Below are 23,774 nucleotides of genomic sequence, written 5' to 3'. Positions count from 1 at the left end.
GGATGGATTAGAGATAAATGTATGAAAGTGTTTGCAAAAAAAAATAATTCCAAAGTAAATACATTAAGAAAGTGCTAGAAATACATTAGAACCAAGGCATATTTCTGCTCTTAGACAATTTAATTTCACTTCTTACCTTGTTTAAACTTTCTTTCACAGGACAGCAAAAGCAGATGTGGTCTCTAAAAGCTGGTGTGGACTTTAATACTTAGGAAAGATTGGTGAAGTCCTGTGCAGCCAGAAATTGCTTCAATTACTTAGAACTGGGACAAAAATTATTGCTGCTGTGAGATGGCTGTCCCACAGGACTGTTCTTCCTCCGGCTCACCTTATCTTGTTAACATTATAATTGCAAGGGCAACCAAGTGGCTGACTGGTAAAGTTCACCTCCATGTTGCTTTTCTTTTTGATGGAGACTAAAAGTCTGTTCAGCTCTTAGTAAAATAACCCTCAGCCCTCAACGCACCACAGTAAAACAAATAATGTATATAGTGGTACTTACAAAAGAAGAATGCCCAGGCAGGACCCTGAAAAATGCCTTTCAGCACACCAGTTCTCTATTCTAATATACAGATAAAGTGAGTATGGAGGTGGTTTTTTGTATGTTTTAGCCTATTGCAACTTAATCTTTCTACTACAAAATCTTTTTGAGAGAAACCAATTGCTGATTGCCATTGTGGGGCTTTCCTGAGAAGTCATCCCATCACCCTCTCTTTCTCCATAAATACATCCCTCAAATGATACTACTTCCAGGTTTTAATACCTACAAAGATGTGGGTGCAGCCTTAGTTTCATGTGCACTCAGCAAACAAAGATGAGGAGTTGAAATAATAAGACTACACACTCATGAGTGGTTTCTAGCCCATCCTGATTTTGCTAATCCGTTCTGTAAGTGATCTGGGAGGAGGACCCTGAGGAAGGAGGGACCTGCGTGCTTGGTTTTCTATGTTTAGCTACGTGCCATGTTCTCTGCTTGGTCATTACTAAACTCAAAACAAATTTTCTCGTTAGTGCCTTAGACAAACAAAGTGGATTAAATAGCAAACATCAGGTTTCTTGTGTCACTCAATATAAATCAAAAGGGCTGGTGCACTGCACTTCTTCCCCTGCAGCCACCAGTACAGAGGCACTGCTGACTAAAGCCAGCGGATTTAGTTGCTCTTAAAGATCTGCTTTCAATAGACATTTCAACTCAAATTCTCCTTTTTTTTTTTTTTTATTGCTGTTTATCCAAAAATTCTAGAGTGTAGAACCACTGATGCTTAAAAGTCAGAAAAGAGCAAGCAGAGTAGGAGAAAATGCCCACAGAGATGAGGCTTGATATTTCAGCAGTACTAACGTGAGACAGAAAGCATTTTAATCAATTTATTGAAGGAAGTCTGTTCAAAATAAGTCATAATCTTAGGCTATTTAGTGCCCTTCATGAGCTGGAATAAAAAAGCAAAAATTGTCAAATTAAAGGAAATACAGTATTTTAATTTCCTGCAAGTCCACACATACACGGACATTCAGCACAGAGAAAAAACTGCATCTATGAGAATCAGATGTGAAATAGTTCCTTACTTGGAAACACAACAGATTTTTTATTTTTTGCTAAGAGAATCAAATTGCTATGATGCAGAAGCATTTTTTTTGTCCTTTAAAGTTTGCCAATCAATGCAGGAAAACACAGAGACAGAAAAACAGCAGCTATTAAACCAGGAAATATGGTGACTGTGTCTCATGTGCCACCTACTCAAAGCTGGCACTGAACTGAGCTCAGGGAAAACACAAAACAATTTAGCTCCTGGCTTTTTGTGAATGTCTGCCACCAGACTGTGGTTTCCTCAAAAGCATTTCTTCTTTGAACTTGCCTTAAGTATTTTTCTCAGAGCTTTTTTTTTTTTTTTTTTTTAATAGTGTTGCAGATTGATTTCAAGCAGTTTCGTATGAGCGTGAAAATTTCATATTGAAAAACTGAGGCTCTTACTAAGTGCTCATTCTTTCATTCTTCACCTAAGGTAGTTGCTCTTTCTTTCCTTAGCAACTCAGAGAACAAATTAGTCCCACAAGGAGGACAAACACTTGAAGAAAAAAACCCAGAGTATCTGAGCCTGTGAGATACACACTGCAGATAGCCCATTGGAAACTGCATGTTTTATCAAAGTATTTTCTTCCAGGGGAATATAGGTCTTGCCTGAGGCATGTGTCTTCAGAGATATGAAAAACAATGAAAATGGCTTGTGACTTTGCAAGCCTAAATACAAAGGGCATGGTAAAGTCCCCACCACTTGTGTGTCAATATCCTAATGTGTGTTATGGTTTATCTTACCCTGTCCTTCTGCTGTGACAGTGTCCCACCCTTCACAAAATGCAGCCCTTAGCTAAGCAAGCCAGCCCAAACTTAGCCAACAGAAATAACATCTAATCAAAAGTTACCATGAGGTGAACCCAAAATGGGCATGAGTAATTCAAAACAAGTTTATTTCTTTATCCAAGCACACACTGCAGGAACATTCAACGGTGTTCCTCCAGCTCTAGATTTTGCACTGTAATGCACTTATTAATAAAATAAGGGGACCGACATTTACAAACGGTCTACACATGAGTTTAGTGCTATTTAAACAGAGAAAATCCAGACCATGTCACTGCTGAACCAACAAGCTCTGGGCACTTGGGATATTCTTTGCACCGTCTCAGGTACTCACCTCTCCCTCTCCTGTTCCAAAAGGTTGGTAAAGTCATCACTCTTGTTCATGTAATCTGTATGTTTATGTTTCTCATTTTCTAGCTCATAAACTGTGCGGCGATGGCACTTCTCTGCCAGCAGGAGCTGTTCCAGCATGCGCCGATACGTCTCCTTCTGCTTTTCTTCAAGTCTGTCCAGCTGGATTGTAGGAAAGGAGAACAGACCGTTTTAAAAGTCTCCTTGCTTACTTCATCTGATTTATTAACCAACAACATTGTGTTTGGTGAACGCAAGTCCCATAATTTTGTTTTGGGCTTTACATAAAGCAGTGACTAGAAATAAGATTGACTGTCCTGTAAAAGTAGTGATTTATTTGGACTGCATGTTTGCAATAAACATTTGCACGGTTCTCAATATGCAAAGGGCAGAACTTCACTTAGTTTTAGGGTAACAAATAACATTCTTGCAGTGCAGAATTTCCCCTCTGGCGAGTTGCTGTGCACACTTTCCTCGTTACACACAGGAAAAGCTGTAACAAATGTCAGGGCAGGACACATGCCCTCAGACCCTGGGAGCCAAAGTTCACTCAGCTATATGACAACTAGACACCTACTTGTGGAGCATAAAGTGTAAGCTCAGGATGCACGTGTGGGACTGCTGACATAAAAAGTCTAAACTATTTATATTCACCATAGATTCAGTTTTACCCTACCAAATACAATTCATTCAGGACGCGTTCCTGTGTGATCTGCCCTGGGTGTTCCTGCTGCAGCAGGGGGGTTGGACTCAATGATCTTTAGAGGTCCCTTCCAACCCCTATCATTCTATGATAAGCTTTAGGTTTTTCCCTTCAGCCTGGGTTTTGACAGACATTTCTCTTTCTGTATTAGCAACACTTTACCTTTTTTGTCTTCTGGGTTTTTTTAATGAACCGAATATGCCAATATACTATTCAAACACTAGGCCAGGGAGATGTGTCTAAAAACTTGGCAGGGCACTCTGAAGCCACCACAGCTATTCATCTTGCTCCTTTTGCTGTTTCTTGGGTGCAGATCACAAACTCCATCCTCCTCCCAGCCCTGCCACTTCTCTGCTTGCCTGCCCCCAGCATGGCAGCTGGCAGAGCTGCCCACCCCCAGCCCATATCCTGCAGGAATAGCACCTTCCTCGGGAGGTTGCTGTTTCACAGGATACCTCAGCAAACTGAAGGAAATAAGAGAGCATGGCAATTTGCTCTCCAGAAGTTGACCATAGCAGTCAAACAGTCATTGCAATTTATAAAGGAGCCAGGTTGGGTTTAGCCTTTGCAAGTAGACCTTTTGCACTCATGACATTTTGTCACAATTCTATTTTAACTCCAGCATAACCCCTGTGGACCTACACATGATACAAGTTTTACACTGAAGTCCCTAGTAAGTGTTCGGCTTCTTTAAACAAAAGCCCTGTTGATCTCCTTTAATCTTGTTCAACAGTATTTCATGCATGTTCCCACATGCTAATATTTGCTTCCCTTATTTACTGTAATCCCAAAAGTTCCAGAAGATGCTTCAGTGAGAATACACACTATAAAGATGTCCTGTGGTAGACACAATTCCTGGTGAAAAAAATAAATGTTCTAATAGGATGAACTATGAAGATTTGGACAGGCACAACTGTATATATTGCATCTTGTTGCATGCTCTTTTTCCATGTCCTGGACTGTTACGAAACTACAAACATGGGCAGTGGCCGTTTTTTTTGGTGTTCACTCTGACCTCAGACATTCCCAGGTCTATTCTACTTTCATGTATTGCTTAGATTTTAAACCAAGGGTCTCCTTTAGGGGCTGAACTGACTTGGCAGTCCTAGAGCTTAAGTGACTTTAAATTATTAGGGATTTATGATCCCGTAAAGTCAATCTCTAAAGGTATTTTCCTGACAACCTACATGATAGGGGTTGAGTATTCCAAGGAAATCAAAGAGTGCTTGCCAGTGCTGTGAGCAGTTGAGGTTGGAGCATGAAATTGAAAGGATTTTGAAAAACAGAAATGTAACACCCAAAGATTTTGCTCTTGTTTATTAGCACCAGCCCTAAGGAGCATACAAGCTCTTTATTGTTTCTGTTCAAACCCTGTGATTTTTCTTAGAATTTATTCTGCAGCGGAGTTAACAAGAATATACAATTTTTCTTCAATTTAGTGTAAAAAAGCTGTGTTATCCTCCCACGTGTTTTGCACACATCCAAAATCTGTGGACTCTCACTTCTGGTTTGGATTCCTCCAGCACAGACATAATGATGTAAATCAAGAAGTTATTACCTCTGAAATTGGTTTCTCATAGACGTCTTCCCCTATAGACTTTTCTTGGGCAAGGATGGCATCCCTGTGTAGTACTCGGAGCACGTTCTCTGGAGCTGCGGACCCATAATGAGCTTCTAAAACTTCAGGTTTGGTTTTCTCTGTCTTCAGCATGTGGATCACATCCTCCCTTGCCTGTAACATTGCAAATCACTACCATAAGCCAACCTATTAACCAAGAGGGAAAACATGCAAAACAGGGGCTTTTCATATGTACAGACTGCATGTACACAAAAAACCCAACAAACTAAAAGAACATTGGGCTGCCAATGCAAATATAAAAACTCTGGGATATATTGGAGTAAACATGGTCTGTGCAATCCAAATGTGGTCTTTGTAGTAGACAATAATTATTCTATTCCTGCCTGCTGTTACATTTGAATACCATGAATTTTTATCACGGTTGCAACTATAGCCAGGAATCAACATTCCTATTCATGTACTTCATCTTATTCACTGCCCGTGCTGTTCCATGACTGGAGTAATGAGATGAGTAGAACAAGCTGCACAAGTGGGCTCAACTGATATTTCTCAAACAGCCTCAAATGAAGTATTTCCTAGTCATTCCGCACTTGACTTTGTGACTAAATATTCACATAACTTTTAAATTAAAGATTTATAACTTTTAAATTAAAGTTTTATAGCTTTTGTTTGCTTAAACAAAATGCTGGGAACATGGCAGACCCTGGTGAACCAGCATAGCTGGTGGCACACCCAAAGAAGCTGACCAAACCCTGCCGGCAGCAGAATAGAGATGTTGAGGCTGGAGCAGGGGTGAACCTGGGGCCAGTGGTGCTCCTGGGGCCTACGGGAGTCCCAGTGGGTTCCAGCTCCTGCTCCCTGCTCCGGGTGGGAATCTCAGGTTCAGGCAGCATGAGCAGACATCTGAATATGATGAGGCTGCCCTGCAAGGCCACCTGGCCATGAATAAAGGGTTTTTCAGGGCTATGCTGTGGTCGAGTGTTTAATCCTGAACTCTGTTTCTAATGATACTTGCCAATATCTGTTAAACCATGTGTAAAATGGGGGCAGGGCACTTGTTTGTCCTTCAAGGCAGGCTTGTAAGACTATGATCCAGGGAGGGGCTGTAAAAGGTACAGGTTTTCAGTGGGCATGAGGGGGTTCTCAGATTTTCTCATCTCTCCCACAAGCCCAAAACCATGGCAGGCAGAAGGGTTTGGGAACCAATTTTTCTCTTGCCTGCCCTTCCAACACTCTACACGTGAGCTTGGGAAACAAGTTAAGGGCTAAGAAAAGGTTCAGACATTTATTAAAATCCCTTACAAACTCTGCCTCTTTGTAAGCAACGATTGCTTAGGATTTATGGACCTACCAATACTTCATGTTTTCCAGTGTTCATAACGGTGTTCTCTATTATCCTTGTAGCAAATATTACATCTATACCCAACACAGCGGAGGCAACACAGCTGTACAAAACAAGCTGCTTTTAAAATGAGCAAGGAAATAATTTCAGAAAATGGCGAAGACCCTTTAATCTTTTTTTTATTACTATTTTTTAATAAAATAGAGTAACATGAAAATAGAACAAAAAATGAACTTGAGGCATGAAAGATCATGCCACGCAATCAAGAACTAGCCCATTTATAAACAGCTAGCTGCAGGAGCTTACACTGTACATTTCATAACCTTAAGTAAAAGCTTTGCACAAGTCTGCAAGATAGAAAATACAAACTGGAATAGTATTCATGTTTTTACAGCATGAGTGTGGGAAAGGTGCATCACTCATGGATGTCAAAACTACAAGTGAATTACGTGGGTTAGTCCCAGAGAGTGCCAAGAGCGCCCGTACACCTCACTACATCATGTCCTGGGAACATGCCACTCTCAGTACAAGCAAATATTATTTTAGGAAAGTTTTAAACAGATTCAAGAATATATTGTTTTTTATATCCCTGTGGAAAGAACAGTTATCTTAGCGTCTTTGTTACTATGAGGCTAATACTTCTATACTGAATAAAAAGCTCTCCAAAAGTCTAATAGGCTAGGACAGGAGTTTGGGGTATTTATAAATATCCCCATTTTATGACATTTTGTCTGAGTCCATTTTAGCAAGATACAGCTTTTGGGCCTATCATAGAATCACAGAATCATCATGGTTGGAAAGCACCTCTGAGATTACCAAGTCCAACCATCAACAAAAAAAACCCCAACAAAACCAAACAAAAAACCAACATACACACAACCCAAAAAACACACACCCACACACCCCCACACACACCAAAAAGCACCCACAAAATACTCCCACAACCTTGGCCACTAGAACATGCCCTGAAGTGCCACATCTACATCTTTCTTGAATACCTCCTAGGATGGTGACTCTACCACCTCCCTGGGCAGAATGTTCCAGTGCCTGATCACTCCTTCAGTAAAGAAATTCTTCCTAATGTCCAATCTAAACCTCCCCGGCTGCAACTTCAGACCATTTTCTCTGGTGCTACCATTATCCACTTGGGAAAAGAGGCCAACACCCAACTCCCTGCAACCTCCTTTCAGGTAGTTGTAGAGGGCAATGACATCTCCCCTCAGCCTCCTCTTCTTCAGAATAAAAATTCCCAGTTCCCTCAGCTGCTCCTCACATGACTTGTTCTCTAGACCCTTCACCAGCTTGGTAGCTCTCCTCTGGTTATGCTCCAGCACCTCAATGTCCTTCTTATAATGAGGGGCCCAGAAATGAACACAGTACTTGAGGTGCAGCCTCACCCATGCTGAGTACAGGGGCACGATCACTTCCCTAATCCATGCTATTCCTGATGCAGGTCAGGATGCTATTTGCCTTCTTGGCCACCTGGACATACTGCTGGCTCATGTTCATCTGGCCGTCAACCAGCACCCCCAGGTCCTTTTCTGCTGGGCAGCTTTCCAGCCACTCCTCCCCAAGCCTGTAGCTTTGCATGGGGTTGTCGTAACCAAAATGCAGGACCCAACACTTGGCCTTGTTGAACCTCATGCAATTGTCCTTCGCCCATTGATCCAGCCTTTCCAGGTCCCTCTGCAGAGCCTTCCTACCCTCAAGAAGATCAACACTCCCACCCAGTTTGGTGTCATTTGCTGACTTACTGAGCATGCACTCAATCTCCTCCTCCAGATCATTGATAAAGATACTGAACAAAACTGGACGCAAAACTGAGCCCTGAGGGACACCACAAGTGACCAGCCACCAGCTAGATTTGACTCCATTTGCCACAGCTCTCTGGGCCCATCCAGCCAGCCAGATTTTTACCGAGTGAAGAGTATATTTGCCTATGCCATGATTCACCAGCTTCTCCAGGAGAATGCTGTGGGAAATGGTGTCAAAGGCCTTAGTAAAGCTAGATAAACAACGTCCACAGCCTTCCCCTAATCCAATGGGCAGGTGACATGGTTATAGAAAGCCACCAGGTTGATCAAGCAAGACCTCCCTTTCATAAACCAATGCTGGCTGGCCCTGATCCCCTGACTGCCCTGCACTTGCCATGTGAGGTCACTCAAGATGAGTCTCTCCATGATCTTTCCTGGTACCGAGGTCAGGCTGACAGGCCAGTAACTCCCCAGGTCCTCCTTCAGGCCATTCTTGTAGATGGGTGTCACATTAGCCAACCTCCAGTCATCTGGGACCTCCTCTGTCGACCAGAATTGTTGATAAGTGATGGAGAGAGGCTTAGTGAGCTTCCCTGCCAGCTTCCCCAGTACTCTGGGGTGGATCCCATCAGGCCCCATAGACTTGTGGGTGTCCAGATGCAGAAGCAGATCATTAACTACTTCCTCCTGGATTATGGGGAGGTTGTTCTGCTCATTGTCCTTATCTTCCAGCTCAGGAGGCTGAACATCCTGAGGGAAGCTGGTTTGACTATTAAAGATGGAGGCAAAGAAGGCATTACATATCTCAGCCTTTTCCTCATCCTTGGTTGCAACCCACCTGCATCCAGTAAGGGATGGAGATTCTCCCTGGCTCTTTTTTTATTGTTGATGTATTTTTAAAAGCTTTTTTGTTGTCCCTTATGTCAGTGGCCAAGTTGAGTTTCAGGTGGGTTTTGTCTTCCTAATTTTCTCTCTGTATGACCTAGTGAGATCTCTGTACTCCTCTTGAGTTGCCCGTCCCATCAAAGATAGTCCAATATCTGTGTCCTGCCCCAATGAAGGCAGTCGGTGTCCTGCTGTGTGCCTCACAGGAGGTGCCCCATGCCACCAGCATGCTCAAGGAGAGTGTTGCATCAAAGGCCACAAAAAAAGCATGCTGAAACCTCAAATCATTTTGGTGCTGAGCACAGAAATCTTCGGTCCCCACACACCCCACTCCTCAGGGACAGGCACACCTTGGACCCTAAGCTATTTGGGAGGGGAGGAGGATGAGTTCACTCTCTCTCATTGAAGCTGTTGGGCCCCAGATGGCATCATTAAACATTGACAGGGCCAGGCAAAGCAAATAGAGACGACCTGGGCTTGGTGGCTTAATGCTATGACTCAGGAGAGCAAAAAAACTGGACTCCAGTCCCTGAAGTGCTTTTTTAATACAATATGAGGTGACAGAAGGACTGGATCCTGCTCTTCCCAGCCTGTCCACTGCCCTGCATATTTCCTTCCAGCCTCATTAGCATTTAATCATTGCTGGTTAAAATGGAGCAACTTAAGTAGGTGGGAATGAGTCTCTGAAACAGTTTGCAACTTAATCTGGGTCCCCCAAGAGTCAGAGGGAGCCAAGCCAGGGGAGTGGGTGATGCTGAATGGTTGAACCAGCACCTCAAGCAGAGAAGGAGGTGCCCAAGCTCACTTCAGAGCTTTGAAGCAAACCCTATTCAAGGCCTGAAAAGCCCTTGCTGCAGCCCTCTGGGAGGGCACCCAGCCTGGGAGCAGGCTGGAGGAGGCACCATCCCCAAGGCTCAGGAAGCCCCTTGCTCACATCTCCCTTCTTGGGCACCTCTCACTCTATGGATGCTCGGGATCTGGATGGTATTAACGTGGCAAGGTGCCTCCTGCCTTTTCTGGACTTGGCCACTACTCCTATCATTATATTTTCAAGGGTATTGGCTAATTCACTAAGTACTCTGTTTCCATGGACTTATCATAACAGTTTGTGACAAGCAAACTAACAAACAGACACTCAGGTTGCTAGGAAGCATTGGACCAAAAAAGGGGCCTCATGCTATTAATAAACTGGAGAGAAATTTGCTTTTTATTTGGTCAGCAACCATCAGCAGCATAGGAAGATTCTGAAGTGCAGCTAGCCTAGGCTGGAGAAGGACCTGGGCAACATCCCAACCTCCCATCAGCCATGGGACTTTCAAACTCTCTGAAACTCCTCAGGATAAATGTAGAGAGAAGCAGCTGAAAGCAGGCCTGTGTAACTTGTTACCAGATGTATCCACCAGATGACTGCTTTTCCATTGAAACAACTAGAAAAGACCTCAAGTGGAGATGTTGTCTTTCAATGTACAGTGGAAAACTATTACTATATTACACTACAGGATACACACCATTTTCAGATAACAAGTCAGAACAATCTTGTGGAGGAGCACTCCGACTACCCCAATACTGGTGCCTAGAAAGAAGTACAAAGAGGCTCAAAATGGGAGCTCCTTGCTAAGAAGAATGAACCATACTGGCAAGCTGTTTCTACTGTGGACATCTGCTGTGGGTGCCTCCCTTGTCTCAAAGCACAACACTGTTTCATGTAAATCATAAGCTAAGAGACAAACACAAAGAAGATACGTCAAATTGAAAGTAAACTTCTAGCTTTTAAAAATACTCTCACAGTGGGAAACACAGACGGCCAGATATGTTGAAAGGTGTTTCTCCACAGTCATTTTCCCCAGAAGTAAAACCTGATTAGAGACTCCGTGTCCATCAAACTCACAGAATCATAGAATCATTGAATCATAGAATCCTAGGGGTCGGAAGGGACCTCGAAAGATCATCTAGTCCAACCCCCCTGCCAGAGCAGGGTCACCTAGAGTACATCACACAGGAAGGCGTCCAGGCGGGTTTTGAATGTCTCCAGAGAAGGAGACTCCACAACCTCTCTGGGCAGCCTGTTCCAGTGCTCTGTCACTCTCACAGTAAAATTTTTTTTTCTGATATTCACCTTAAATCTCCTATGCTCCAATTTGTATCCATTACTCCTTGTCCTATCACTGGTCATCACTGAAAAAAGCTTAACTCCATCTTCTTGACACTCACCCTTTACATATTTGTAAACATTGATGAGGTCACCCCTCAGCCTCCTTTTCTCCAAACTAAAGAGACCCAGCTCCCTCAGCCTTTCCTCATAAGGGAGATGTTCCACTCCCTTAATCATCTTTGTGGCTCTGCGCTGGACTCTTTCCAGCAGTTCCCAGTCCTTCCTGAACCGAGAGGCCCAGAACTGGACACAATACTCCAGATGCGGCCTCACCAATGCAGAATAGAGGGGGAGGAGAACCTCTCTTGACCGACTAACCACACCCTTTCTAATGCACCCCAGGATGCCATTGGCCTTCTTAGCCACAAGGGCACATTGCTGGCTCATGGTCATCCTCCTGTCTACCAGGACCCCCAGGTCCCTTTCACCTACACTGCTCTCCAGCAGGTCAGCCCCCAACCTGTACTGGTACATGGTGTTTTTCTTCCCCAAATGCAAAACTCTACACTTGCCCTTGTTGAACTTCATCAGGTTTTTCCCCACCCAAGTCTCCAGCCTGTCTAGGTCTCTCTGAATGGCAGCACAGCCTTCTGGTGTGTCAGCCACTCCTCCCAGCTTGGTGTCATCAGCAAACTTGCTGAGGGTACATTCTGTACCCTCATCCAGGTCGTTGATGAAGATGCTGAACAACACCGGTCCCAGAACTGACCCCTGAGGGACTCCACCAGTCACAGGCCTACTACAGAACCATCCAGGTTGGAAGGGACCTCAGAAGATCATCTGGTCCAACGTTTTGTGGGAAAAGGAGATCATCTAGCACCCTGTCCTTAAACACTTCCAGTGATGGGGACTCTACTATATCCATAAGGAGGTTATTCCTGTGATTAATTGTTCCTACTGTAAAAAAGTTCTTTCTTATATTGAGATGAAACCTTTCCTGGTGGAAATTGTATCTGTTGCCCCTGGTCTTTTCTGTGTGGCTCTTTGTGAAGAAAGACCCTCCATATTCTTTGTAGTCAACCTTTAGGTACTGGAAAACTATAATGAGTTCCCCCCAAACCTTCCCTTCTCCAGGAATAAAAGACCTGATTCCTTCAGTCTTTCCTCATAGAGCTGGTTCTCCAGCCCTTTGATCACCTTCATGGTCTTCCTTTGGACTTTCTCCAGCCTGTCTGTGTCTTTTTTTAATTGTGGGGTCACAGCTGGATACAGTACGCAGTTACCTCCTTCAGCTGTCCCTGCTAATAGAGGAAATACAAAGTTGAACTGTATTTAAGCCTCATTTTATGCTTACTGGAAGTGTCCAAATCTAAAGGCTGATGACCTCAGATCTTGAGTACATCCATGAAGGGGCTAAAGTGCCATGGAGCACTGCTGTCCTGCACAGCTTTGATCACTCTCCTTTCCTTCGTTTCTACTACCTAGTGACTAGTGCACTTATTAAGATGTGGGGTTTGCATTTCTACAGGAAGTAAGAATTCCTCAAGAAAATGCTCCACTGCCTTCAGGAGCACATGGTAGCCACCCAGATGGAAGGCTGACGTGAGACCACTCTTTGAGGGCTACCCTGAAATACTCATTTTATGGTAGAATAAAAGAGAAGGGCTTTCTTTTGCTCACTGGTTTGAGCAGAGCAGGGGTCTGAGTTCCAAACTTTGCTTTACTACGTGCCTAGTAAAATATTTAAATGATATGGAAAGGATGTAAAGAGGTCCCTGCATAAAATTGAAACCATTTAAGAAACAATAGCATGACTCTGCTGCTTGTAAAAGGGGACCAGCAGCCTAGCAACCAAATTCTTGGTCAATGGAAAGACTGTTACACAAGCCCTGCTTTCGGACGTGCTTCCTCCTCGTGCCCTGCCCTGCCAATTTACTACAGTCCTCTTTCCCCATTCCCACAGTCTTTGGCCTCTCCCATGAGACTGCTAACAAAACTCAGCACCCACTAAACGGGGAATTTTTGCCGCAGCCCATTTATCACCTGGGAAATGGGACTGAGCTGATCAAACTCATTTCATGTGAGGCATCTAGTAAATTGGAAAAAAAATAATTCAGTTGTATTCAAGATGGGCTGAATGGAGTCAAAGTAATCACTGTCAGCTGAGAGTAAAATCCAACTCAGGATCCTTTGCCACTATATCTCCTAAACTTTTCTGAATTTTGTTCTTAAGTAGCTTTCCTGCAAATTCACAGTGTACCACTCCCTAAATCAGTTACCAGTAATTATTTCAATCATAGCTCTATGTTTGGAGGCATCTAAAATACATCTAACTACTTTAGAGCAATCTGAATACTTCAACATCACGATGACAATCCTCTCACTTAATTGAAAGAAGTTTTGAAAATTTGGGACCAAGAGTAGTATTTACAAGGAACATATTTATGCAATATATGAAAGACACATATTTCCAGCTTTCGACACTTTCTTTTCTAGTTATCGTGACACTTTGTTACACCTGCACAAGTGAAAACACCAAGTAATAGAGGTTTAAAGTTTATGGAGTCATATTTTTCTTGCCAATGATTAATTGCAAGACCACATATCAAACCACAGACAGGAACTTTTACTTCTACTTGTGTTGCTGTTATTGGCATTTCACACAGTTCAGGTTATTTATAGTGCAACAGCTGCTCTGTATGGCATCAGAAACTAGATAAGGTCACAGCTTCTCCATGTAATATTGTGGTTTTACCAGTGGTAATTTCCTAAATTCCAGGAGACTTTACAAATGCTTCACCTAGAGCTAACAAACATCACATTCAAAGCAGCCTTCTGAGGGAAATCAAGCGGATGTTTCTCACATTGCTTTCTGTGCTATCCAGGACAAGTTCAAGCTGTGTCACTGCCACATTAACTCTGAAAATTACCATTAGAAACCTGAGAGTGAACACCTCCTGTTCCCTCAGTTTACTTTAACAAGGAAAGCATCTTCAGGCAGGTGCACTCAAAAACCTGTATCAGCAAAATTTTTAAAACACTAATCTGCTAATCCCTGTTTAAATTCAGTAACTCCCTTTCTTGTCTCACCTTAGGAGGAAATTAAAATAATTAAAAAGAAAGTACACTTCATTTTGTGTCATGACTCTATCAACATGAATAGAGAAAGTAATAAAAACAACCCCTGCCAACAGGAATGTCTCTTCCTCAAACTATCCCTACATACTGCTACAAGGAGTGAGTAGCAATCTGTCTTCCAGGACAGACATCCTTAGTGTATCAAACATGCTTGGAAGCTGGGAAGTTAGATGCTGTACTGCATATCACATCATACAAAGCTCCTTTTCCTAAAAGCCCCAGAAATATTTTTCTCTCCTATACCAGATATCTGAAGCAGCCTTGTTTATATCGCTCACTTAGTGATTCTAACCATGCACAACGCTGGCTAATAACATGTATACATAACTTTTCTTGAAAGAAGCACTCTACATACAGTAAAGTTGGGTTGTTGTTTTTTTTCTTGCTTTTCATCTTTGTTTAGTTTCCTGATACTTAAAACTATGGAGTTAACTTGCACAGATTTCTTTTAACAGTTCTGGACTCGGATCTGTGTACATGATTTACTTTGGAGGTAAAGAGATTACTTGAGTGATGAAACGTGACCATCAGTGTTTTTGTACAAAAGTTTAGTGAAATATATCCAGAAATGCAAGCAAACCCTCATGACTCTGGTGATATGAAACAGGATTGTCCTGTCTTCTCCACATGCTGCAGAAGTATGAAGCTTTTGAAGCTACACAATGTATTTCATTTTGTTGTGTCTTATCTTACAGTGATAACACAGAAAGTCCTTCTAGAATCAATACTGGAGGAGCGGCACATGATAGACCAGTTCATCCACTGCACAAACCCTCTGAAGTGACTCCAGAAGAATTACATCAGAGATTAATTTGGTCTCTTGTGTTTAAAAAAGTCTATGTTATAGATTGCAGAGCTGAGGAGAAGCAGCATTGAGCAATGTCTTACTTCTTACAACAAGCTTTGAAACAGATGAAATGAGTACTAGAAGACATCTGTCTGTTATTTCCTGCCCACACAGCTTTGTTCTGCTTTATTACCAGAGAGCTCCATGGATGATGTCACTTTTTTCTGAAGAAAACAGGCCACCAGAGTCTTTCACTGACATAATTAATTATCTGTAGTCTGGGCCACCGCCAGAAAATTCCCATGGCAAGGCCCTGAGAAGTATTAACTCCACAGTGCTGGATGTTTTCAGAAGTGTTAGGGTCTGGAATATCCTGTCTTGTCTTTTCACACTGAAAGAGTTGCTTTGCTCAATGTTATCACACTGTGAGGCCATTACTGCAGCATATAGAATAACAACAGTGTCATGATCCAGTCAGCACAGAGAGACCAAAGTGAGGGGTCACTGTCAGTTATACACACAATCCTGTGTGTTGGGATAAGCTTCAGCAATGCATCACAATGGCTGAACCCACTGCTCTGGGTTTGCTGTATCCAGTCTCAGCCAGCATTAACCATATAATTACATGTTGCAGATGAACTGAAGACTGACAGCAAGCAGACACCACAGAGTGATCCAACTCACCAGAAGGGAGGGGAAGGAACATCTGCTGAAACACCTTTTTGGACACCTGAGCAGGAAGAATTACTAACAACAGCACATGAATTACTGTATTCACAGTTTTCGAGCTGCTATAGCAGTACAGGAAGTCATTAAAATTGCAGCACATTTCCCACATACTGAGGTGTTTTTATATTGCTGGAGTAGGTTGCTGTGTTCCTTTTGTAACCACAACTTAAATTGTGATCATTTAGCACCTCTTTAACAAGAAAATACATGACTAGTGAAAGGGTAATAACAGAGAAGTGTTTATATTCTTATTTCTTGTATTATAATTTGCCCCTTAATCTTATGTTAACCAGTCTGAAGCAAGGCTCAAGAGATCCATGGTCTGTCTGTTCATGGACCTCTTTCTTGTGCTTCACACATAGAACTAACCACAACATGCTCAGAATTCCACTCAATAAAGGAAATAATACTTCCCAGGAATGCTGTGAGATTTAATTCATAAGGAAATATAAGATCTAGGTACTAATGCTACAAATACTCAAAAAATATAGCACTCCGACATCAATATAGTTGTTCTATTCATTTTCCCTCACTGATTATATTCTTTATTTCCTCCATGTTTTTGTACTTCTATACCATCAGCCAATTTGTTGAAATCCATTTCAAACTGAAAAGTATCTTCATTAGACATGTAACTCAGGTTATCTAAATTGGTCTTTGAAAGTGCCTCACTGACTGCACAAGGAACTGAAGCATCTGAAATTAAGTACCTAAAATTAGGGCAGCACTTGAAGCTGCTGGCGTAAATCCCCCCTCTCCAAGAGGAACAAACCTGCCCAGGTATTTTTTTCCACAGTGATCTAGCCGCTCCCTGGCAGGGATGACCAAGCATGGAGCAGGATGGTGCGAGAGACAAGCTGCTGCCAGCAGGGCTGCAGTGCTCAGAGGAGATCCTGCCTCCTCTGCAGAGACACGAGCATAACTCAGAGTGGGATACCAACAGTCCTAAGTGCGTATACATGTGTAATAAACTGTATACACAACTTTCCCTTGTCCAAACATTTAGTTGGCTTCAACAAGCTGTTTTTAGAGTGCTCTGTGCTACACGGATACGCATTCAAGTCACTGGTGACTGATGAATGGACAAGAACAGTAGGGCGACATCACAGCAAGTGCTCACCAGCGAAGCCAACTCTTTGAACAGAGGAGTTGTCAGAGGAAACCAGGAAAGTGGCATGAATTCTTAGAGCGAGGTAATTTAGAGAGCGCAGGCAACTAAAGGCACAGAGCAAGAGCTCCTGGCCATGCCCACAATGCCCTCACAGCCTCCTGCTGTCTCCAAAATCCCTCTTAATTTCCCCAGTGTCTGTCTTGCCCCTCATCCTTCCCAAGCCCCACTTGGACATCCTTTCCTCTCTCCATCTTCCTATTGCACTCTCAGGAACAACTCTTAAGGCCTTCAAAATGCCATTTTCCCTGAATTGCTGAGGCTGCCTGAGCCCATACTGGGGAAACAGGCTTTCATTATGAAGCAGACAGCATCAATACTTCTGCTTATTTAAACTTGAAGGTGAAAAATGCTGGAAATTACCATGCAGCTGTGCTGGGGTTAATCAGTTCCACTCATTTTGCTAGCATGGAAGCATTAATACTAATTTTTTTGTGAGAAAAATACTAATTTCCAGGATGAGAAAAGGCTGAGGGAGGTGGGTCTCTCTAGCTTGGCAAAGAGGAGACTGAGGGGTCATTGATGAGGATCAATGTTTACAAATATGTTAAGGGAGAGTGTCAGAAGGATGGAGCCAGGCTTTTTTCAGTGATGTCCAATGATAGGACAAGGCACAATGGGTGCAAACTGGAGCAGAGGAGGTTCCATGTGAATATCAGGAAGAACTTCTTTCCTGTGAGGGTGGCAGGGCACTGGAACAGGCTGCCCAGGGAGGTTGTGGAGTCTCCTTCTCTGGAGACATTCAAAACCCACCTGGACATGTTCCTGTGTGATGTGCTCTAGGTGATCCTGCTCTGGCAGGGGGGTTGGACTAGATGATCTTTAGAGGTCCCTTCCAACCCCTGACATCCTGTGATAAGAAGGACTTCACTTGCAAAATCCAAACCACTCCTGTCTTAGAAAAGGACTTCCCTTCACAGTGTCTCAACTGTGCATCATTTTGGGTGCTGCACATGCACAGCACTCAGAAATAATTCACTAAGCTCATTTTATTTTGGCCATCATCCAAAATTCTACACTGAAGCCAGCAATTTTATGAAGATGTGGCAAGACACAGGATGCTCAGTAGGGCCAGCAGTTTTCTATGTGAAAATGTTACATTTCTCTCATTTTAGTCAACCAATAGGTGGAGCCTTTAGCCGTAGAAACAACACTTTCTCAGATAGCCATGTTCTCACAATTATTATATAAAGACTTGCATTTGTTTTTATTAAAGCTCATTTTGGATGGAAAATAATCCATTTTGTTCTCAAGAGCTTATCTGATCCTCAGCTGGAGAACAGGAGACACAAATTTAATAAATACACGACTGGAGCAGCAAAGTTAATAAAAACAGACTCAGATACAATTGCAATGTTAAATTAACAACTGGTGACTCAGAGTACTGGACAGCATTATGACACATAAGACATATGCTCATTGCAAGCTCTCCCAAGAATCCCAGATATTCTAAAGCCAGAGAGTCCATGCATCTAGCATTTATTGCAAAACTTCTAGCCACGTCCTGTCCCACAGAGTGAACCTCCTCTCTACAAAATGAGAAAAGACACAAGTTTTCTTATTATTGTTGCACTGACTAAATAATTTCTCTTAAGTAAATAAATTTTTCAAAAGAGTCAAATTACATCAGTTGATTAAAATTATTTGAAAAAGATTGCAAAGGAGGACCAGTTAAAGACACTGTTCCCTATGGGAACAAAACCAAAACTTGGAAGTTGATGAGGGGTAATCCTTACTATTCTGTTTCGGACAGAAGACCAAGAATTTTTGAAAAAAAACAAGCTGTTCATAGTCTTCTCTCCACTCTAGATGAGATATCAAAAGGATCAGAGACACCTGCCAATTATTCCTCTCTTCAGACTCTCTAAGCCTAAATAACATGATAGATGTAGCTCTGTTAAGTAGAGCTCTAGCATTAACAGAGAAGGAAGTTAAAATTTCTTTGTGAAAAGTTTTCAGCCTACAGCTGTCCAGTGACAGTGACATTTTATTGAGGATAATTACTCTGAAAAGCATATAATTCTAAAGCAATTTTATTACCAAAGAGATAGCTATACTCACCATAGTTGATAGTACCTGTGCCCTTAATTTCAGAAGGGCCAGGAAATTGCCTGAATAACACAATTTAACTGTATTTCAGTGAATATTTTTTTTCCCCCCTCTCATAAAACAGCAGGGTTTTATTTTAAAATTCATTATTTCTGGGACTTAGCAGACAAGCCTTACTTACTTTCCTTGTTAACTCCTGCACTTTGCACAGTGCAAGATACAGAAAAAAAAAATATACTATTATAGACAAAATTCATCTCCGGTTATAAATTAATCAATTAAAGTAGAAGAGAGTATTTGTGGTCTAAAGTGTTCCCTAACTTTTTTTTTTTTTTTTTTTTTTTTTTTAAGTTGTCCTACAAAAGCTGCTTCACTGGGAAAACACAAAATGACAAACAAGGGGGCAATTTTTTATCTTGTTGTACTGATATTCTTATGTGAGACATTTTTAGGGATTTTTTAGGCTCTTATTTTGCTACAGTGTCTTGCCTTGTCTGTGTTCCCTTTCCTGGTGTCTATCTGGGCTCGATTATCATCGTTGTATTCCCCCTTTCCTTACACTCTTTTTCTTTTATTGCCCAGCCTTCTTCCTCTCATTCCATTCTCCTTAAGTCACCCCTCCCTCCTCACGTTAACCCTTTCTTCCCTTTTACCCTGTAGCTCTGTACATGCCTTTTTTTTTTCTCTTGGGGAGTTTGAATTTCATCTATATGATAGCTCAGAAAATCCTAAACTATTTCAATCCAATTAACAAGCCTTCACAGTTATAAACACTTATGCAAAGCTACTCTACATGCACTTCTCTCTGGCTTTACCTGTTCTTTCCACTCTGGCTCCTCTTCACCTTCTCAAACTGTGAGGTATTGCTAATGACCATTTGAAAACTCCTTCTCTTCACTCTTTCCTCTGGTGCCAAAGTATCTTGTCCCAACTTTCTCTTCTGACTTTAACACTACCAAAAAGGAACACATTTGGTTTCCACCAACCTGTCTATCCCATATTCCTCACTTGAGCTTTCAGGCAACTCAAAATTTAATAATATTAATGCAAGAATATCAAGAAAGTCACTGAAGAAAAAATATAGTAGTGTTTTTAACTAAGCAATACCTAGGTGACTATGACACTGTTTCTTCAACATCTCAGGAAAGTCAAGTTCAAAACAAAAGCAGTTCAAGGCATTACATGAAAGCTTATACATTGCAGCAAGAGGAAAATGAGAGAAAAACAGCACAACTAGAAATACAAACTCTCTTGCTTATATCAATCAGACTGACAAGTGAAGGGAAAGCCAAGTAAAACCATACCAACAAAGAGAAATATTAAACCAAATGTACAAGGCACCAGTGAGCTCTGTCCTACTGCACCATGTCAGTTCCAGCTACAGATACTAAGACGAACCCAGGGTGTAACCGGCACTGATCATGAGCTGATGGAGATGTGGAAAACCTGTGCTGCTAGAGGAAAATAAAGGGAGGTGGCAGGGCTAGCAGAGCAAATCAAAGGCTCAGAGGGTGTGAGACTGCTGACTGCAAACACGACAGGCATGAAACAGCAGGGAGACTAGCAGCCTGGTATGGCTGGCATATAACACAATCTCATGAAGGTTTCAGTAGGCATAATTACAATTGCACTAGAAATTAAAATAAATAAATTTGCTAAATGTTAGTTTTTCAGTTCTGGAGCTATTTTCCAGTAAGAGTAAACAACCCCCCTAGTCTTAAAACCCAGCTTGATAAATTCATTACAAAGGCTAACTGAAGTGCTTGTCTGAAGAATTAGCTGCTGGGACTTGATTTACAACAGATCTTCTAGAGTTTTACTTTCAGGATGGTCAGGAAAATGGGTCAGTGAATGCATCTACAGTACGAAAATACAGAAGTGGCAAAAAGGTAGAAAAGGGAAAAAGGTCAAAACTAGAGAAATAAAGGAGAAGCAAAGGAAAGATGAAAAAAGCTGAAGGGAAGAAAAGATGAAGGAAAGCTAGATCTTGGGAAAGAGAACAGAACATAATGATTAAAGAATAGAATATATTAATAAAATATGTAGCTCTGCAATTATCCTACCCACTTTGCATTAGCAAAGTTTAGTTTTCTGATAGAAAGACAATGGTAAAATACCAAAATACCTTTAAAAATTTTAGAATAGGTAGTATATCACTTATACCCATGTGGGTACCTGTAATTTGAGTTAAGAGACAGAGTTTCCCTTGTACCAAGCCATTGGTATCTAAGTGTTTTATAAGGACCTTACCAGAGATAACAGAAAGGCACAGTCCCGACCCCCCCTCTGCTAACCCTTCCCTGATACATGCAGGTCAAGAAGGACTTGCAGGCCAACTGAATGAAGGTGAATTCCCCCTGGCTTTGCTGGATGAGAGAGCTCTTTTCGCCTGTGATTACCCTATTTCAAACAACAGCAACTGGCCACCTGTACCTGCCCTACAACAACCCCTCCTGCAGTTGATGAAGCCACCAGTGCAGTCTGCAGTTTGGTAATCAGTGGCACAAACACAATTAACCTACTAACCCCAGGCTGGCAGTCTTAATCCTGGGATGATGTTTTCACTAGCAACCTCACCAGAGAGGCCAAATCAAACTGGACTTGTTGAGAACTGTTATTTTCACATATTGCCCATCCACAACCTCAGGCCAGTAGCAGAAGAAATGTACAGCTGGTACCTTTGCACAAATTTCATTTACATCCCACACCACTGCCTGGCTCTGGGGAGCAAAGCTCTGCCCCCCAGCAGTGCCAGGCTCTCAGGGAAGCCTCTCCTTGGTCCTAAAGCATGTGAGAGACCTGACAGGAGTGGGTGGCTGAGCTGCAGGGAATTAATGCCATTTCTGCACTGTAGACATACAGTAAAACATGGGCTATAATAAAGGCCTAAAGTGAAAAAGTTGCTGTTATTTGAATTGGTGACAAATAAAGGATACTGTCTCCCAAGCTTGAATTGTCATCTGGCAATAGGCACAGAACCTGGCTAAGAAATTATTTTTCTTGAAAAACCCAATGATTTGTAGTGGGATGCTGTCTTTGTAAATTAATGTTTATTATTATGGCGGGTTTTTTTTCCAAACATGCAATAGGAGAGTGAATAGTAAACATGTATGAATACTGCTCCTCATTTCCTTTTAGGCCCCTAATCAGGAAATGTTGAAAATCAGTGTTGGTATTGCTGGAAATACCAGCTGCTGCTTATGAAGTGTACAGGGAATATATTCCTAGCAGGACAAAAATAGAGGCTGTTGGGCAAAAAGCTGTGAACCACAGACAGGAGTATATCATCACTGTACAGATACACACTGCCTGTGTAATTAATATGCCTCTGTAATTAATGATACTCATGTTGGTTGAATGACATATTCTGTGCTTTCATGGTCTAATTTATTCTACTGGTGTTCAAAGTTTTCTTTTCAAATCAGTTTTACAGTATTTAAAAATTAGACATTTTTTTTCCAGGTATAGGAAGAAATCCCTCATGTAGTTTTTGCCCCTATATATTCAGTATCATGGAATCAGTATATGTTTAGAGATCATGTAATTACAGGGTTTTTTACATGGGCAGTGAGATCTCACAAGAAAAGACACTCCACTGAGCTATAAGGCCTTTAAAATCAATTCCTGTCACCAGTTCATTTGTTTCCCACTCTCCTTCAGGGAGGTTCTACTTAAGAGCTCCCCTTTCACTTATATGGGGACACATTTTCATCACGACAGCTTCTGTATACTTTTTTTCCCCTTTTGTTTTCTTACAAAATAAGGTCTAGGCTAAGGTGACCTCAGCCACTAATGAAAATCTTTCCTTCTCTATATCCAGTAAATGCTCAGGGCTCAGCCAGGAAATCTGACAACAGACACAGCCAAGTCCAACTTGGCCCTAGGAGCTAAAGCACAGGCAAGAGACCTGAAATCATTATAATTAAAAAAAAAAAAAAAAAAAAAAAAAAAAAAAGCACAAATACTGAAACCCTAAATAAGACATAAACATCACTGCTAAGGAGGCACGTTCACCTTCAAAACAAAGAGCTGGGAAGTCAAGTCCCAAAGTAAGGACTGAAAAGCTGGTGAAGGGTCTGGAGAACAAGTCTTATGAGGAGTGTCTGAGGGAACTGTCATTGTTCAGTCTGGAGAACAGGGGGCTGAGGGGAGACCTTACTGCTCTCTACAACTACCTGAATGGAGGGTGTAGCGAGGTGGGGGTCAGTCTCTTCTCCCTAGTATCGGGTGATAGGATGAGAAGAAAGTTGCTCCAGGGGAGATTTAGGTTGGATATTAGAAGAAACCTCTCTGGAAAGGTTATCAAACACTGGAACGGGCTGCCCAGGGGAGTGGTTGAATCACCACTCCTGGATATGCTTAGAAGATGAGTAGATGTGGTGCTTAAGGACATGATTTAGCACCAAACTCGGCAGAGTTAGCTTAATAGTTGGACTTGATGATCTTAAAGCTCTTTTCCAACAAAAATTATTCTATGATTCTGTGATCCTAAAACTGATACTGACAGCAACATGGCATGGGGATATGTTTGCTATATTGTTTGATTCTGTGAACGGTGAACTGAGCACTTGCAGCATATGTATACATTACCAGTTTAGCCTGCTAACCCCATGTTTGTCATGACCAGATTGCTTCCCATGGCTGAGCTCTCTGTTTGGGGTTTGCAAGGCAGTGTCACCCCGTTCTGTGTTCTGTAGTGCAGGCAGAAGATTCTGCTCATGGCTGCTGAGTAAACAAACAGTCATAGTATTTTATCTCATTTCTTCAAAAAGTATTTGATCTTCCTACAGGTACAGCCTGCTGTTACTATCCAAACAAAATCTTCTTACATATACCTATATAAT

General features: G+C 42.0%; 1 protein-coding gene across 4 annotated transcripts in view; it reads right to left on the bottom strand.

Annotated features, from left to right (window-relative positions):
* Nucleotides 1–23,774, bottom strand: part of FILIP1 (filamin A interacting protein 1) — a 113,894-nt gene that overhangs the window by 42,784 nt on the left and 47,336 nt on the right. For all 4 annotated transcript variants that reach the window (XM_051614244.1, XM_051614241.1, XM_051614242.1 and 1 more), the window contains 2 exons: nucleotides 4,966–5,139; nucleotides 2,688–2,866 (listed from right to left, as the gene is read on the bottom strand). In XM_051614244.1, coding sequence (XP_051470204.1) covers nucleotides 2,688–2,866; nucleotides 4,966–5,139 — 353 coding nt within the window. The remainder of the gene's footprint in view (nucleotides 1–2,687; nucleotides 2,867–4,965; nucleotides 5,140–23,774) is intronic.

Source organism: Apus apus, chromosome 3 (assembly GCF_020740795.1).
Source record: "Apus apus isolate bApuApu2 chromosome 3, bApuApu2.pri.cur, whole genome shotgun sequence".
NCBI classification, from domain to species: Eukaryota; Metazoa; Chordata; class Aves; order Apodiformes; family Apodidae; genus Apus; species Apus apus.
This window is presented reverse-complemented; position numbering and strand designations above follow the sequence as displayed.